Below are 20,022 nucleotides of genomic sequence, written 5' to 3' on the forward strand. Positions count from 1 at the left end.
ATTTTCAGCACTCTATTAACTGTATGCCAATATTAACAGTTTAAATGGGTCAAAGTGGTGACAGATTCCCTTTAAAAAGCAGCAGAATGCAGGTCCTGCACGCAGCAGCTGGTAAAAACCCTCTGCCCATTCCATGCACCAGGTGTCACAACTGGTACTTAGATTCCAAGTCTGCCCTCCTCAGAATAGGTTAGCAGGATCAACCCTCCCGAGCTGTAGAACTGAACTTTGCCTTCTTACAAACACATTTGCTGCAGCTCTCACAGCTCTGCTTATTGCAATAATATTGCCACCCTGTCTGCCTGCGAGATGGAGGCTGAAGCTGAGAGGAACCTGCTGATGTGTCCATTGTAATCACACACAGCTCTGCAGTGAGATCAGGAGGGCAGGCAGCGGCCATCACACTGGTAACGTCCCTCTCTTGAGGCAGATTCTCATACAGATCAGTGTCTGGCCCATAGGCAGGAACAGCTCATTTACAAAAGAAACTTGTGGATTTCTCTGCAATAACTGTACTGGTTATAATCAGGCACAGCTCTGAAGCAGAGGACAATGAGAGGGCAAGTGCTGCTGCAAATATTTGTAATGAGACAAAGTTCACTCCTGCTGTACAGCTCTGATCTCACTGTAGAGCGGTGTGATTATAAGTTTATATATTTGGGTGTGCATCTTGTGTTAACTTTGCACCATTTCTCATACTCATTCTTCTTTGCAAAGTACCTTGATTAGTACCCTCATAAAACATCTAACTACTCATATTACATATTTACTTGGCTGTGGCCACATTTTTTTCAATCATTTTTATTATAACTGTCAGTCAGTCATTACATGTCTCACACTGGTAACACCTCCTTTCATGTACAATCCGCTCCGGTGGCAGATTCTCAGGGAGATCTATGTCCGGCCCATAGATCTTAAAGGGAACCTGTCACCAGATGTTTATAATACTCAGCTAACTGTCGGTGCTGAGAAGACTGGCCGGTTGGGTGTCCCGCGCAGGCGCACTTTGATCTGCTCTGAGTAGGGCAGATCAAAGGATTATAGTGCGCCTGCGCAGGATATCAATGTCGGCTAGTGTAGATGATGTAGAACGCGTCATCCACACTAGTTTCAAAAGGAGGACAAATTTGGCAAAAGAGGAGGCGCAGACCTGGAGAACAGACGCCCACCCGACCAGTCTGCTGCGCACCGACCGTTAGGCGAGTATTATAAACATCCGGTGACAGGTTCCCTTTAACAGCTCATTTACATATAAGAAAAAAATGTGTATTTCTCTGGCATAAGATACTGGATAAGATACTAGACCAGGAGCAAATAACGCTATTTATGATTAACAGATGCCACTATTAACAAGAAGCGGTATTATATCTTTGCTTACTGATAAAATCACAAATAAGCCATATGCCACCATATTTTTATAAGGATATAATCATAGCTTTCATTTAGCTTTTCTACAGTAAAATAAGTCAAATGTCAGTTTATTTACATAATTGGAATCCGTTTTTAAAATTCAAATTTTAAATATTTTTTTTACTAAAATTCTGGAGGGTTCTAGGTATTGATTGGACAATTCTGGTTCAGGTGGAAAACCGACGGGAGCCAAATAACTGAATCTGGACAGTTTGCCAATGTATTATATGTCATTTTACATAAATCTGAATACATTTTGGGACTAAAAAAAAAAAATGAGAAAGCTTTTACAGCAATAAAAAGGGCCCATCTGTTCCAATTATGCCAACAAACAGAACTGATCTTATTCTTCTGTGTGAATATTCAGCAGCTGTACCACAATCCCAAAATTAAGCATCAATCAGTTAGCCAGAAGCAGATTAGGGCTGATTGGTTTCATGATATAATTTGGATTATGGTGGTTTGTACCTCTTATAGTACATTAGACTCATCTGAGAACGTTCGTAAAAGTAGAGGTCTTACAGTCGATCGGGTAGACTCTGAAACAACTGTTTTGGTGCACATTTTTCTCTAAAACAATGATACAAACAAAATAAAAAATAAAGAATGAACATGATGGATAGACTGTAAAATTATAATATTTTAATGGCTTTATGGATGATGCTTATGTTTCATTAAACAATTATACACTAAAAGAGCTCCATCAAAAGAAATTCTTAAAAGGGAACTTCTTAAAACATTTGGGGCCTATAAGCTGCGGCCACCACCACTGAGCCCTTATATACAGCATTCTAACATGCTGTATATAAGAGCCCAGGCCGCTGTGTAGAACATAAAAAACACTTGATAATACTCACCTAGAATGTCGCTCCGTTGCAGACTGGTCGAATCGGTGTCTCCGTTTTCCGGGACTGGTGCCTCCTCTTTCGGACATCTTGGTCTTCCTTCTTCTGAAGCCGGCGTGCATGACGCGTCCTACATCATACACACTCGCCGGCATTGAGGTCCCGCGCAGGCGCACTACAATACTTTGATCTGCCCTGAGTAGGGCAGAGCACAATGCGCCTGCGCAGGACCTTAATGCCGGCGAGTGTGTATGATGTAGGACGCGTCATGCACGATGGCTTCAGAAGAAGGAAGATCAAGATGAGGCGCCGGTCCCAGAGACGCCGATTCGACCAGTCTTCAACGGAGCGACCTTCCAGGTGAGTATTATAAAGTATTTTTTATGTTCTATACAGCGGCCTGGGCTCTTATATACAGCATGTTAGAATGCTATATATAAGAACCCACTAGTAGTGGCCGCAGCTTATTGTCACCAAATCTAGTGACAGGTTCCCTTTAAATGGAGGTATCCAATCAAATGTATTCTTCAAAATCGCTCCAAAGCATACGACATTTATATATAAACAATCTGGAGCAAAAGCTTTCCACTAGACAAAAACTGTCACAATAACCAGAATTAGATAAAAAGTGAAAAAAAATAAAATAAGAGTAAATATTTTTTGCAAAAATTAGAAAATCTGGCATAAAACAATGTCATGGCTAATGGTTTGTTAGTTCCAGTGCCTAAAATGTTGTGTCAGTTGTATAGGTCTTCTATATAGCATAATCTAATGCTAGATTGGTGCTTTAAACAGTTATAGACCATGTGGCGAGGAACAGATTGAGATATAGTTGTGTAGAAAAAAGATTCAGCATAACTTTTTTTTTTAAATTAAAAATTGTATTCAGTTAAATCCTTGTTCATTCTACGCTCAGTAGTCCAGTGGGCGGTCCTAACCAGTAACTGACAGCTACCTCTGTATGTTTGTTCATACAGGGAATGCTGGCAATAAATAAAACTGCTCACTAAACTCCTAGGGCCAGAATGAAGAAAGAATTGATATTCACTCTTAAACTTGTCTCTAAACCAAATGTAATAAAAGACTAAACTATTGCTTAATAGTCATAATTAAACATAAATAAAGGAAAATATTCAATAAATTAATTAAAAACAGTGCAATTGTGTAACCATCATCTTCTCCATGTTCTTATTCTGCCTTCCCTCTCATTGCGCTCACAGGGAAAAAGGGTTGGAGATGAAAACGGTTCAGTGCAATGGAGTGCATCCATGCAGAGGAGGCTTTCAGTCCGTGCAGGGGTGTGGTTAAAGCTGACGCTCACTATGCACTGAGCAGAGACTCAAACTGTGCCGACCATGCTCCTTTAACTGAAAGCCCAAAGCAGCCGGTGGAAATATTAATCATTTCCTTGTGGCAGTGGGGCTCTCCGTGCCTCAGTGTGGTGGCTGCAAGGCATCACAACACTATTAACTTGCAGATTAACTTTTATTTTACATGACAGGTTCCCTGTAAGCAGTAAAAAAATAACAGCGCTTCCAAATTAGAGGCACTTATTCTATCATACAGGTAGATATGTACATAGGAAAGCGCATTCTGCACAAGACATCCATGTGATCCCCAGCATCTACACAATCGTGTGATCAACAATAGGGAGGAGGAGTGACAGGGAGCATGGTTTAACCTTATTTTTATCAGCCTGGCAGTACACTACTAATTTAATATTAAGTATGATTTGAAAGGCTAAACGAATATAATGAGCATAAACATGTAAGAATGTGTATACAAATAATGTGTTCGGGCCGGCTCTAATGAGAACGCTCTAGCCATCGCATTGTAGAAACAACTACTGAATTTACCAACACTGTGAAATGGAGGAACATAAAAGGTATACCTCGTAACTATAAACAGAAAAATAGTTGTTGGTGTTATGCACAACTGACATACACCAAATCGCTTTTTACCAATATATTCATTTTTCTCAGATTTTCCTTAGCAGTAATGCAGGTCCATGTTCACATATTCATGGTTTCCATACTTTAGCATTATCCGAGTGTAAACTGTCTTTTTGTATTTTATGTCATGTTCAGTTATGCGCCTGTTCACACGTCGGGTCGAGGAGTTCAGTCAGTTTTTTTTTAAACATAGATCAGACAGCCCACTGCTCTTGTCTGTATCTATTCTTTCTGCTCTCTCGCTCCCTTCTTTCAATGTTACAGATAGCAGAAGGGAGAAGATGGCGTAAACTATGTATCACAGTGTGGACAGGGAATAATGTACCCAATTCTTACATGTGGGCAGATCACACAGGATGCACAGTATCAGAGAGCAATTAGGGAGCAAGCACACACAACAATCTGCATGAGATCTTGGGCATCACTGGTTGTGAATCAGACTGTCATTTCCCCCCTTTACTTGTCCTGCACTCAGCATCAATGTTTGCCAGCAAAAGGGAGAAAAAAAAAATCTCTAATGAGCTGTAGAAAAAGGAAGCAGCACAGGAATGAAGCTGTGTTAGTCCAGAAGAGCTAGTGAAGTGAGCAGCATCCCGAATGCCCAGGGCTCAAGTCCAGCATGTATTACTGGGAGGTGCACATCCGAGTGAGAAAAGTCTCAAGGTAGGAGCAGGTCACAAACTAATCCTAAAACTTTCTGCAACTTAATTTAACAAAAAATTAAAATAATAATAATAATAAATATAACAAACTAATAAAAAATAATAATAGTAATAAAATAATGATAAAAAAATATTATAATAATATTATTAATAATAATAAATAATAATAATAATAAATAATAATATAACAATAAAAATAATAATGTTTTTTTCTTATGTTAAAGGCCTCCATAAGTTTTAAGCTTAGTAAAAAAAAAAATATAAGTAATATGTAAAAACACTTATAAAATAAAAATGCAGTTCCTAAAAAAATAAATAAATCAAAATATGTTGCTTTACTCGTAAGAGCAACTAAGTGTTATTGAGTTAAAGAAATTAAGCACAAACTTCTGTAAAGAAAAGATTAGTCAATAATTTGGAAACATGAAAGTAGTAAGCAAATTCACCTTAATCACTCCAAGGGAAACTGTGAGTACTGGAGGTTTGAGAAAGCATGAAGATAGTGGACGTTCCTGAGGAAGGCAAGTGTTTTGTTACCTGGTCCAAAAGCAGAGACAGGGGGGACAGGGAGAGAAGCAGGGTCAGTAAGAGGAAGACAAGATGAGAGGAAAACAATCAATAAATTAATCACACAGAGGGGACAAGCAAGGAAAGCACAGAACAGAGCACATATGCCTTTAGAGCACAGATAGTGGCTTAAAGTGACAGGACACCAGTGCTGAAGAAATTATATTAGTCAAGCTGGTTAGTTATGGATTCCTTTAATTGCAAAGTCTGGTCCACTATAAAGTCAGCCCAGCACGTAACATGTAGGTGGCAGCACGGAATATGCACTAGTCGTTGATAAATGCTAGATCTGAGGTCTGAACCACTGGGAAAGGAAATCAATCATTTTTCTCCTCTCCCTTAACTGCTATCTTGACTAAATGCAGCATCTTAAGCAAAGCACTCCTGGGGTGTTCACTGGGTGTTCCAGAATTCATGAAACATCCTGTGTCAAGAACGACAACCCTTCTAAGGCTAGGTCCACATTTCCGTTGTATTGCCTCAGTCACATGCGTTACTTAAGGCTTGTGACTGAGGCTTTGTACAACGGATGACAAGTATTGGAAGAGAAAGCAGAATCCGTTATAAAACAAGTGACAGAGAGAGCGATCAGCTGATCACCCGGCAGCCGGCTTTTGAGAGCGATCAGCTGATCACCCGGCCACCGGCTTTTGAGAGCGAACAGATGATCACCCGGCCTCCGGCTTTTGAGAGCGAACAGATGATCTCCCGGCAGCCGGCTAATGAAAGCGAACAGATGATCTCCCGGCAGCCGGCTAATGAAAGCGATCAGCTGATCGCTCTCATTAGCCGGCCGCCGGGTGATCAGCTGCTCGCTCTCATTAGCCGGCCGCCGGGTGATCAGCTGATCGCTCTCATTAGCCGGCCGCCAGGTGATCAGCTGATCGCAGTCATTAGCCGGCCACCGGGTGATCAGCTGATCGCAGTCATTAGCCGGCCACCGGGTGATCAGCTGATCGCTCTCATTAGGCGGCCGCCGGGTGATCAGCTGATCGCTCTCATTAGGCGGCCGCCGGGTGATCAGCTGATCGCTCTCATTAGCCGGCCGCCGGGTGATCAGCTGATCGCTCTCATTAGCCGGCCGCCGGGTGATCAGCTGATCGCTCTCATTAGCCGGCCACCGGGTGATCAGCTGATCGCTCTCATTAGCCGGCCACCGGGTGATCAGCTGATCGCTCTCATTAGCCGGCCGCCGGGTGATCAGCTGATCGCTCTCATTAGCCGGCCGCCGGGTGATCAGCTGATCGCTCTCATTAGCCGGCCGCCGGGTGATCAGCTGATCGCTCTCATTAGCCAGCCACCGGGTGATCAGCTGATCGCTTTAGCCAGCCACCGGGTGATCAGCTGATCGCTGTCATTAGCCGGCCGCCGGGTGATCAGCTGATCGCTCACAGAAGGCGGCCACCGCGTGATCAGCTGATCGCTGTCATTAGCCGGCTGCCGGGTGATCAGCTGATCGCTCACAGAAGGCGGCCACCGCGTGATCAGCTGATCGCTGTCATTAGCCGGCCGCCGGGTGATCAGCTGATCGCTCACAGAAGGCGGCCACCGGGTGATCAGCTGATCGCTCACAGAAGGCGGCCACCGCGTGATCAGCTGATCGCTCACAGAAGGCGGCCACCGCGTGATCAGCTGATCGCTGTCATTAGCCGGCTGCCGGGTGATCAGCTGATCGCTCACAGAAGGCGGCTGCCGGGTGATCAGCTAAACGTTCACCCGCCGAGAGAGAGCATGCGCAGCGAAATCAAAAGGATTCCGCTCCTCAAAAAACGCTACATGCTGCGTTCCTGCCGCCCGACGGTCAGTCGTTCCACGACTGATCAGTCGGGCGGAGGATGCAACGACTCATCAGTCACACTCCGCCGCTCATACAAGTATATGGGAACAACGGAATCCGACAAACGGATTCAGTTGTTTACCAGAGCTGCGGATTGTGACTGATACAAATTGACGGAAATGTGAACCTAGCCTAAGCCCTTCCATTATGCTGAAGGTTCAAGGTCTACAGAAGATTTTGGATGATACAGGAGAACTCAGGAGGACTCCGGGGAGGTCTACCGGGTGTTCCATAATTCATAAATCATCCTGCACCAAGAACCGTGGCTCCTCATAAGCCCTTCTATTCTGAGAAAGATTCAAGGTCTGCAGGAGAACATTTTGGATGACACAGGAGATGTTAATTTGGAGACTATTCGAAAAGGTGTGTGTCTGGTAAGGCCTCATTCACACGTGCGTATAAAACATGTACACGAAAAAAACCCCAGTACTAGTGCCATCAGTATTCTCAATCTGTGTGCCAGCCGTATCGTCCGGGAATAGATACAGAAAGAATAGCTTCTCAGAACTCTGCAATGTGAAACACGTAGAGCACATTGAAGCCATCCATGGTCTGTACGTGTTTTTCACGGACCCAAAGACTTGTATTGCCCCTTGTCATCCGTGCTGCTGGATAAAGATGGTCATACCTCTGTGTGGTTCACACGGACATGTGAAGATCACCATAGGTTAAAATGGGCACATGTGGTTTCCATGAAAAAAAAAACAAAAAAACAGAGAACTCATACCGGGAATACGGACATGTGAAGGAGGCCTAACAAAGGACACTTCACTGTTGAAGTAACAGCCAGCCGCCACTTAAGGAACCATTTGCCTTGTGTGTTAGATAAAAGGAATGTGCTATTAGTAATGGTAGATGTAGAAACTTGGCACTCAAGATCAAGGTGAATGGTCGTGTTTATTGTGAAGAACTTGTAGGACCAGCACAAGCACAGACGTTTTGGTCAAAAGACCTTCATCAGTATACATGCAGAGGGTCCTCAGACAGTATAGTAGCGTGGCAAGCAGCGTAACTGGGTATGACGTGGTGTCCACCGCTGTCTATGTGGCACTGCTTGTGCTGGCCCTACAAGTTCTTCACAATAAAAACCACTACTCACATCGATCTGGAGTGCCAAGTTTCTACATCTACTTGAGATGGTTTTGAACCTTAATTGAGGACCACCCTAGAAGTGCCGTGTGTATCAACTCACTATTAGTTGTGGTAGACATGGGTATGTTTCCACGTCTTTCCTTAGTATCTTAAGTTCTGCTTGCAATGTTGAGGTCAGATATGATAATTGACTCCCTTTATGTCTCTCCGTAGACCCGGTGTAACAACATAATCATTCGTAAAATTCCCCAACATCTAGCTGCAACGGACGTTCAAGGAGAATGTATATAATATCCCATCCCATCACCGTGTACTTCTGAGTCTCTGTCCGCCACCTACAGTAGAACCATATTGTACAATACGCAGTATATCCAGCCCATGGGTTTGGACCACAGGTGAGGAGCTTTCCTTGTGAGCTGGTGAAACTGAGGTCAAATAATAGATCAAAGAACTGAAGCAGTCAGGGGTCAACGTCAATCTGATAAAAAGCCGCTATCAGATCGGCCATTATTGATTGGCAAATATTTGTGACATTTCCCAACAGAAAGGCAAAAAAAAAAAAAAAAGTCAAAATTTCTAACAAAACTGCAAAAAGTCTGTATTTGTGACCAAAAGTTAGAATATTCCCATCAGATGACAATTTTATAGACCTTAATTTGGCTTTTTCCACCCACGTGAGTGTTCAACAAAATCTACCAGAGATTCGGCTTCTCTTACCTTTTGGCCCGCACGCCTAACATTTCGTAGAGTGATCAGCAATATTTCTGGATAAAGGCTTATAAAAATCAGCAGGATTATGGCCAGCCAGACCGACACCGATGTCAGCATGTGAGAAAACACAAAGTACATTCGCTGCTGTCTGAGGAACGGCCTAGAAGAGATCCCGACAGTGGAGATTAATGCACGAGCAGATTAGGAGATAGCAAGAACGTTCACAATCAGCCTGCGAGATTATGGAGGAATCGGGACAAGCGGCAAATACATGAATGCTCCAACCCCGGGCACAAATCGGATTTGGATAAGGTTTCTTTAAAGTTGTTATACAAGTTGCCGAATTAAAGGAGTTTTCTCTTCATTGATCTTCAGGAGCACCCCGCTCCCGAGCCTCCTAGTTTTTTGCCTGATTTAGCGGTATGGTTTCACAGAAGGTCCATATTGTGCTTCTAAATGATACAACTTTGTCTCTGCAGCATTGAAGGAGCACAGTACTGCAGCTTGCCGGACCTGGCATGCTTCAGAGCAGCACTTACAAGCGCTATCGGAAAAAGCTTGTAAGCGCTGTGCTCCTGGCTTAAAAGGCTGGCCACTCGAGGAAGCAGAATGGAGAGGACTTAGAAAAACAAATAATTTGTAAAGTTATTTGTTCTTACAAGCACTTTGCAATTTTATTGATTTGTGATGAGAAAAACCCTTTAAAAGTACTAGGCAAAATGTGACACATACTGAAACCAAGACCAATACAACAGAAGCTGCCAACTGCAGCCGCTCTGTGCTTAACTATATAGGGGGTGTTCTATAATGCATCCATGAGCCTGAACAAGAAAAAGGGGCAGTGGTTATCCTACAGGGGCATCTCATCTAATTCAGACTGAACCCAGCTGCAATACTATTGTGCCGAGGGGTGGGGGGGGGTACGGCGGCAATACACTAGTGCCTGTGGGGATGCACCAGCAATACAATAGTGCCCGTGGGCTTACAGCAGCAATACAATAGTGCCCGTGGGCTTACAGCAGCAATACAATAGTGCCCGTGGGCTTACAGCAGCAATACAATAGTGCCCGTGGGCTTACAGCGGCAATGCAATAGTGCCTGTGGGCTTACACCAGAAATACAATAGTGCCTATGGGATTACACCGGCAATACAATTGTGCCTGTGGGCTTACACCAGCAATACAATAGTGCCTATGGGATTACACCGGCAATACAGTTGTGCCTGTGGGGTTACACCGGCAATACAATAGTGCCTGTGGGGTGACACCGGCAATACAATAGTGCCTGTGGGGTGAAACCGGCAATACAATAGTGCCTGTGGGGTGACACCGGCAATACAATAGTGCCTGTGGGGTTATAACGGCAATACTATAGTGCCTGTGGAGTTACACCATCAGGCTGGACATGTCAAGTGTATACCTACAAATACGCAAGTGCTTCTGACAGTGGTATATGTATCTGACAATAATTTTACCAATTTCTACTTGTATTTAATTTTTTTTTAATAAACAAACGTTTTTGTGAGAAACTTACCAAATGATTCCTCCCCAAAATATTGAGAAGATAACGTAAAAAGCCAAAGAGCCCCATATGACCAAATGATTCATCCATGTCCAGTATCGAGTATCTAATGCGAGCTGTAAAGGGTATAGGACACTTAAAAATCATAGATCAGTAAAAAATGGTTTGAAATATTTTAAATCTATATATATAATTGCCTTATTCTGTCTGTCTGTCTGTCTGTCATGCTTCAAAATTGTGTCCTTCCGGTGACAGTGTCCTTACGGTGACACAAAGCTGATTGGCCGCTGGGCTCGCCATGGCCCCGCCCCCCCACACCGATTGGCCGCTCGCCCAGGCTGCGCCCCCACATGGATTGGCCAGCCGCTCGCCCAGCCTCCGCCCCCCCCACAGATTGGGCTCTCGCCCCGGCACCCTGCAGGCATTGGCAATTCGGCCACGCCCCGCCCCCCTCACGCAACGCACGTTAGCTCTGGCCCCGCCCACCTCCCCCCGCGCATTCCCCGAACTGACAGGGCTGTCACTGTCACGGAGGTGAGTACTGTACTCCCCCCCCCCCCCCCTCTCCGCGCATTCCCCGAACTGACACGGCTGTTAAGGGGGGTGAGTACTGTACTCCCCCCCCCCATCCCCCATCCCCCGCTCGCACGGGAGTGGTGTGGGCTCCCGTGCGAGCGGGGGACGGGATACGTTGGCATAGTTACAAGCGCATCGAGGTCCTGTAGCGGCGGAAGATACACACACATCAGCTCACACTCACCCTCACACTCACCCTCACACTCACCCTCACACTCACCCTCACACTCACCCTCACACTCACCCTCACACTCACCCTCACACTCACCCTCACACTCACCCTCACACTCACCCTCACACTCACCCTCACACTCACCCTCACACTCACCCTCACACTCACCCTCACACTCACCCTCACACTCACCCTCACCCTCACCCTCACACTCACACTCACACTCACCCTCACACTCACCCTCACACTCACCCTCACACTCACCCTCACACACACCTCACACACACCTCACACACACCTCACACACACCTCACACACACCTCACACACACCTCACACACACCTCACACACACCTCACACACACCTCACACACACCTCACACACACCTCACACACACCTCACACACACCTCACACACACCTCACACACACCTCACACACACCTCACACACACCTCACACACACCTCACACACACCTCACACACACCTCACACACACCTCACACACACCTCACACACACCTCACACACACCTCACACACACCTCACACACACCTCACACACACCTCACACACACCTCACACACACCTCACATCGCATCCACACACTCACAGCATCCGGCGATATCCCTTGCTTCTCGGCCTCGATACTGTGCTGTTGTGACCTTCCAGGACCTGACGGAGGATCACATGGCCAGAGGCATGTGGTATCTCCGGATGTTGTGACTGTGAGCGCGTATGTGCGATATCGTCAGTGTCTGTGTGTGTGAGTGTATGCGATCGGGTGTGTGTGAGTGTCGGGATCAGGTGTGTGTGAGTGGATGCGATCGTGTGTGTGAGTGGATGCGATCGTGTGTGTGAGTGGATGCGATCGTGTGTGTGAGTGGATGCGATCGTGTGTGTGAGTGGATGCGATCGTGTGTGTGAGTGTCGGGATCGGGTGTGTGAGTGTCGGGATCGGGTGTGTGTGAGTGGATGCGATCGTGTGTGTGAGTGTCGCCAGAGGAGCACGGCGTGCTGGAGGAGGCTGGGAGCAGAGAGGCTGATCTTGGGGAAGGCTGGACGGAGGCTGGGAGGAGAGAGGCTGATCCTGGGGAAGGCTGGGAGAGGGGGGCTGATGCTGGAGGAGGCTGGGAGCAGAGAGGCTGATCTTGGGGAAGGCTGGACGGAGGCTGGGAGGAGAGAGGCTGATCCTGGGGAAGGCTGGGAGAGGGAGGCTGATGCTGGAGGAGGCTGGGAGCAGAGAGGCTGATCTTGGGGAAGGCTGGACGGAGGCTGGGAGGAGAGAGGCTGATCCTGGGGACAGAGAGGCTGATGCTGGGGACAGAGAGGCTGATGCTGGGGACAGAGAGGCTGATGCTGGGGACAGAGAGGCTGATGCTGGGGACAGAGAGGCTGATGCTGGGGACAGAGAGGCTGATGCTGGGATGAGAGAGGCTGATGCTGGGATGAGAGAGGCTGATGCTGGGAGAAGAGAGGCTGATGCTGGGAGAAGAGAGGCTGATGCTGGGGACAGAGAGGCTGATGCTGGGGACAGAGAGGCTGATGCTGGGGACAGAGAGGCTGATGCTGGGGACAGAGAGGCTGATGCTGGGGACAGAGAGGCTGATGCTGGGGACAGAGAGGCTGATGCTGGGGACAGAGAGGCTGATGCTGGGGACAGAGAGGCTGATGCTGGGGACAGAGAGGCTGATGCTGGGGACAGAGAGGCTGATGCTGGGGACAGAGAGGCTGATGCTGGGGACAGAGAGGCTGATGCTGGGGACAGAGAGGCTGATGCTGGGGACAGAGAGGCTGATGCTGGGGACAGAGAGGCTGATGCTGGGGACAGAGAGGCTGATGCTGGGGACAGAGAGGCTGATGCTGGGGACAGAGAGGCTGATGCTGGGGACAGAGAGGCTGATGCTGGGGACAGAGAGGCTGATGCTGGGGACAGAGAGGCTGATGCTGGGGACAGAGAGGCTGATGCTGGGGACAGAGAGGCTGATGCTGGGGACAGAGAGGCTGATGCTGGGGACAGAGAGGCTGATGCTGGGGACAGAGAGGCTGATGCTGGGGACAGAGAGGCTGATGCTGGGGACAGAGAGGCTGATGCTGGGGACAGAGAGGCTGATGCTGGGGACAGAGAGGCTGATGCTGGGGACAGAGAGGCTGATGCTGGGGACAGAGAGGCTGATGCTGGGGACAGAGAGGCTGATGCTGGGGACAGAGAGGCTGATGCTGGGGACAGAGAGGCTGATGCTGGGGACAGAGAGGCTGATGCTGGGGACAGAGAGGCTGATGCTGGGGACAGAGAGGCTGATGCTGGGGACAGAGAGGCTGATGCTGGGGACAGAGAGGCTGATGCTGGTGACAGAGAGGCTGATGCTGGGGACAGAGAGGCTGATGCTGGGGACAGAGAGGCTGATGCTGGGGACAGAGAGGCTGATGCTGGGGACAGAGAGGCTGATGCTGGGGACAGAGAGGCTGATGCTGGGGACAGAGAGGCTGATGCTGGGGACAGAGAGGCTGATGCTGCGGGCAGAGAGGCTGATGCTGCGGGTAGAGAGGCTGATGCTGGCGCAGCATGGCAGATGGAGCACGTTTAGGAGTGCACAGCATGGCGGATGGAGCACGTTTGGAAGTGCGCAGCATGGCGGATGGAGCACGTTTGGGAGTGCGCAGCATGGCGGATGGAGCACGTTTGGGAGTGCGCAGCATGGCGGATGGAGCACGTTTGGGAGTGCGCAGCATGGCGGATGGAGCACGTTTGGGAGTGCGCAGCATGGCGGATGGAGCACGTTTGGGAGTGCGCAGCATGGCGGATGGAGCACGTTTGGGAGTGCGCAGCATGGCGGATGGAGCACGTTTGGGAGTGCGCAGCATGGCGGATGGAGCACGTTTGGGAGTGCGCAGCATGGCGGATGGAGCACGTTTGGGAGTGCGCAGCATGGGGGATGGAGCACGTTTGGGAGTGCGCAGCATGGGGGATTCAGCACGATGGGGAGTGCGGAGTATGGCGGATGGAGCACGTTTGGGAGTGCGCAGCATGGCGGATGGACCACGTTTGGGAGTGCGCAGCATAGCGGATGGAGCACGTTTGGGAGTGCGCAGCATAGGAGATGGAGCACGATGGGGGGTGCGCAGCATAGGGGATGGAGCACGATGGGGAGTGCGCTGCATGGGGGATGGAGCACGATGGGGAGTGCGCAGCATGGCGGATGGAGCACGTTTGGGAGTGCGCAGCATGGGAGATGGAGCACGATGGGGAGTGCGCAGCATGGCGGATGGAGCACGTTTGGGAGTGCGCAGCATGGGGGATGGAGCACGATGGGGAGTGCGCAGCATGGCGGATGGCGCGCGTTTGGGAATGCGCAGCATGGCGGATGGAGCACGTTTGGGAGTGCGCAGCATGGCGGATGGAGCACGTTTCGGAGTGCGCAGCATGGCGGATGGAGCACGTTTGGGAGTGCGCAGGATGGGAGATGGAGCATGATAGGGAGTGCGCTGCATGGGGGATGGAGCACGATGGGGAGTGCGCTGCATGGGGGATGGAGCACGATGGGAAGTGCACACCTCCCCCCAACACACACACACACACACGCGCGCGCGCGCACTGCACAACACACCACACACACACACACTGGGAACCACAAACAACTGCCCTACACAGACACCCACACACAGACAACGCTGCACACACAAATATACGCACATACCGCACAACACACACATTGCACAAAACATACCTCCCCCCAAAACACACCACACACAAACAAACCGCGCAACACACACACACAACGCTACACACACAGCGCTCCACAAACAACGCAACACACAAACAACACTGCTCTCACCCCCCATCACACCCAGACAACACCCAGAACATGTACAGCCCCTACACAAACACTTGGTAACTACACACAACAACATCTACATATATATATATATAAAACAAAAATCATACATAAACTACACAATACGTAAATTCTAGAATACCCGATGCGTAGAATCGGGCCACCTTCTAGTAGTATATAAAGTAATAGGAAGGCAAGTTACTGCTTTCATGCACTTAAACCCCAACATTTGTGTTCTCTGTGATAAAGAGAAACGGAAGCCTGCAAATCACTTCTATACCACGACATGCACCATCTGCCCACAACAACACCCCACCACACCACGTCCTTACCTTTAATGTGACTGTAAACACTAATGTAGTGAACACAATTGTCCCAAAAGACCAGTTTCCAAATACCTGAAAGATCACAATATCACAAGTCATTATTTAGAGAAAAAAAAGTTAAGGTAAGACCCAAAAAAACAGCTTTACATAGACCACAGTTCATGGTTTGTAATAAAAGTATGGTAAAGCTCTAGTATAGTGTCAGCAAATGTGTCGAATCCATCAAGATACTGTCTCGACCACATGGCAAAGATTTGTCACTAATGACCTGAGAAAAATAAAGACTTCAAAGTGATGACATGACCCTTAAAATTCCAGATCTCAAGCCAATTGAGCATTTTTAGGCTGTGCGGAGAAAGGCCCAACCCATGGTCGCCCCACCCAGGATATAATCAAGTTTTTTTGGTTAAATGTATTTTTCTTTTAATATTTTTGCCATTTTTTTGCTATTTTTTTTTTCATTAACATAGAATTTTATTTTTTATACAATCTGAAGAATTTTACACCCTGTCCACTGTTTTTTTTTTTTTTTTAAAGACTTCGTCTCTTTATTGTTTTAGGAAACAACACATGTACACAGACACAATGGTCATCCCCCAACTCTATCTTTTATATTCAAGCATCTAATGAACCTGTGTAATGGTCATTGTGAAGGAGGAGAGGGGTCATCTGTGACATCGCATATTATGAATGATGAAGCCTGTGTTATCAGCTGCGCATTATCAGTCATTATACCGCTCCCTGATGAAGTGACGTACAAAACGCGCGTCAGAGTGAGAGGCACACAAACACCGGTTTTTACAGGTATAGAGAAGTTAATATGTATTTTCTATCTGGTAGATTAATTGGAACACAGGTTCTTAGATATTTATGGAGATACCTCATACATGTGTAAGAAGTGCAATATTGATTCCCGTGTCATCTAGCCCCTAAATAAAATATGTAAAAAGTGCAATAATTTATTCCAGTGTTATTTATTCCCATATAATATGTATATTAATATGAAGTAATTTAGTATAGTATATTATTTAAAAACATTTTTGAATACAACACAATCACACACTGGTTATTGTTAGTGATTTTGAGAGGGTAATATATAGTGACTTTATAAAATGGATAATGATACTAGTTATTTTATATTTATTGACTTTATTGAAGTTTTTTAAAATTATTTATAATTTTGCATCTAGTTAAGTCACTTACATATATTACTAACAGTATTTAGGGGTAATTTAACAAATTGTCATCGGTAGTTTGGCGTCCTTGTTTGGATAGATAGGCACGCTGTGAAATTGATTAGTAAATTAATTTGTATTTTTAACTTTGCCATGAAAATAAAAAAAATCAGTTTTTATCATTGAAGTTGTGCAGTTTCAATCCCTTTGTTCTTAAGGTATATATATTTTTTTATTCTATCGGTCATTATAGGCAGAAATATAATGAAAAGGAATATTCTGTGAAGTTTTTATTAAAAGGACAAAAAGTTGGAGTCTAAAACAGACCCAGTGGACAGTGTGAATAATTGCAAGATTTTTTCATAAAGAATTAAAAAAAATATTTAAAAAAATATTTAAAAAAAAATATAAATAAAAAAAAAAAAATAAAAATTGATGCCTGTTCATGATTATCTGCATTATGCACATATTGTAGCTGAAATGTGCTATACCTGACCATTGCCTTCCAATGAGGGATTCTGGAACAAGAAATAAACCCCGAAGAAAAATACTAGTCCTTCAAAGGCTCCCAATGCGGTCCAGTACAGGAAAGGCAACCACTGCAGCATTGCGTTATCAGATATTCTCCTGCAAAGGATACAAAATCAGCGTTACACATAGGACGGCTATAAGAGCCTAGAAAGGCACAGACGCGCCCATACTACAGAAGATTGTTCTATTCTTCTCCGTACTATGAACATGTGACATTTTACAACCAATGTTTGAAGCAGGATCTGATCGGAAACTCTCTAAATCTCAAAAGTTAAAGTTTCTGCTTCAAAAACTCAACAAAAAGTCTCGCGTGAACATAGTCTAAGAATGTGTGAAAAGTAGATTTTGGAGTTGAAACTCAGTGGAAGCTCTTCACATCCCCTCTCCCCCCCCAGAAACTTGGAGGTTCTGCTCAGTTTCTGTTCTGAAAACTCTTCAAAAAGACTCTGTGTTCACAAAGCCTCAAGCAAGCACTTTACTATTCTATTTTATGTTAGGCCCCTTTCACATTGCGTTTCTATCTACGTTCACTGGTCCTGTCGGGGCATCCGTCCAAACCCCCCTCTCCCTCGCAAAACAGGTTTTGGACGCATGCGCCAACTGGGCCATTGACTATAATGGAGCAGACTCCGGTAGCGTGTGCTCTGTCATGCACCAATTTCGGGCATATACGTTTTCTAAAGATGGACACCTAGATGTAGTAGACTACGTTCGGGTGTCCGCCTGCAGAAAACATATATACCCGAAAATGGTGCAAGACAGAGCACACGCTGACTCAGTCTGCTCCATTATAGCCAATGGCCCCGTCGGCACATGCGCCCAAAACCCGTTTTGCGAGGGGGAAGGGGTGGTTTGGACGGATGCCCCATCGAGACCAGTGAAAGCGGCCTTACTTGCAATAAAAAAAAACAAATCAAAAACAAAAAACTAAACTCTTGATGACTGATGATAATCTACATTTTACCGACATTCACTTCTACAGGTTTCATGTAAAGTCCTATTTTCTCTGCAGCCTCTCGGAAAGGTCTACTCCGCAGAAGATGGACGGAAGATAAAATGTGATCTTAGGGCAGGGGTCTCAAACACGCGGCCCGCATGCGGCCCCTGAGGCTGTTTGTTGCGGCCCGCAGACCCAGTGACAAATCGCGTCTCTATGCTGAGGGTCGGCGCCGGCAGGAACTTTACTGCATTTGAATCCATCTGTGGTGCCGCGCAAGGAGCTGTCAGTTCTATCCCAGTTGCTGCTGCTGCCTGCCAATCAGATGCAAGGAGGTGACGTTATACAGCGACGTCACTTCCTTGCATCTGATTGGCAGGCAGCAGCCATTGGTCCAGGCACAGCTCCTCTGCGCTGCACCGCAAATGGATTCAAATGCAGTGAAGTTCTTGCCGGCGCCGACCCTCAGCACAGAGCCGCGATCGTCACGGGCCGCGACAAGCAGGTAAGGTATGTGCTCAAGATCAGGACCTGCTGCGTGCTGGACACAGCGCATCCTGATCGGCGGGGCCGCAAGTCTACTCCTTAGGAGACCGCAGCTACCCGTGCCTGCGATCACGGGTTCGGGCCGCTGCGGTCTCCTCGCTGTGCTCTGCCTAGGGAGGACGCTTCAGATGCCGCAGCATAAATTCACATGCTGCGGCCTCTGGAAGCCACACCGCAGTTCCGTTTTCACTGCGGGCCGTACACGCACAGTGGGCATGGGGTTTTTAGAAATCCCATGCCCACTGTGCTTTTACCGTACATAGCAGGGTTTTGGACGCAGCTGAAGCATGCTGCATCCAAAACTCTGCAAGTACTGATCGTGGGCACACAGGGAACGGAGGAAAGGTGAGGAGATTTTTTTTTTTTGTTTGCGTATTACTAAAGGATGGGCAGAATACTACAGGGATGGCCACAATACTACAGGGATGGCCACAATACTACAAGGGTGGGCTGAATACTACAAGGGTGGGCAGAATACTACAGGGATGGCCACAATACTACAAGGGTGGGCAGAATACTACAGGGATGGGCAAAATACTACAGGGATGGGCAAAATACTACAGGGATGGGCAAAATACTACAGGGATGGGCAAAATACTACAGGGATGGGCAAAATACTACAGGGATGGCCACAATACTACAGGGATGGCCACAATACTACAGGGATGGCCACAATACTACAGGGATGGCCACAATACTACAGGGATGGCCACAATACTACAGGGATGGCCACAATACTACAGGGATGGCCACAATACTACAGGGATGGCCACAATACTACAGGGATGGCCACAATACTACAGGGATGGCCACAATACTACAGGGATGGCCACAATACTACAGGGATGGCCACAATACTACAGGGATGGCCACAATACTACAGGGATGGCCACAATACTACAGGGATGGCCACAATACTACAGGGATGGCCACAATACTACAGGGATGGCCACAATACTACAGGGATGGCCACAATACTACAGGGATGGCCACAATACTACAGGGATGGCCACAATACTACAGGGATGGCCACAATACTACAGGGATGGCCACAATACTACAGGGATGGCCACAATACTACAGGGATGGCCACAATACTACAGGGATGGCCACAATACTACAGGGATGGCCACAATACTACAGGGATGGCCACAATACTACAGGGATGGCCACAATACTACAGGGATGGCCACAATACTACAGGGATGGCCACAATACTACAGGGATGGCCACAATACTACAGGGATGGCCACAATACTACAGGGATGGCCCCAATACTACAGGGATGGCCACAATACTACAGGGATGGCCACAATACTACAGGGATGGCC

At 47.1% G+C, this 20,022-nt stretch overlaps 1 protein-coding gene across 1 annotated transcript in view; it reads right to left on the bottom strand.

Moving 5' to 3' along the window:
• Positions 1-20,022, bottom strand: part of LOC142251825 (phospholipid-transporting ATPase IG-like) — a 223,007-nt gene that overhangs the window by 18,881 nt on the left and 184,104 nt on the right. Inside the window, exons 25-28 of the mRNA XM_075324873.1 lie at positions 17,169-17,304; positions 15,509-15,574; positions 10,610-10,713; positions 9,083-9,236 (exon numbers count right to left, since the gene is read on the bottom strand). Of these exons, the coding sequence (XP_075180988.1) occupies positions 9,083-9,236; positions 10,610-10,713; positions 15,509-15,574; positions 17,169-17,304 (460 nt within the window). The remainder of the gene's footprint in view (positions 1-9,082; positions 9,237-10,609; positions 10,714-15,508; positions 15,575-17,168; positions 17,305-20,022) is intronic.

Source organism: Anomaloglossus baeobatrachus, chromosome 9 (genome assembly GCF_048569485.1).
Source record: "Anomaloglossus baeobatrachus isolate aAnoBae1 chromosome 9, aAnoBae1.hap1, whole genome shotgun sequence".
NCBI lineage: Eukaryota > Metazoa > Chordata > Amphibia > Anura > Aromobatidae > Anomaloglossus > Anomaloglossus baeobatrachus.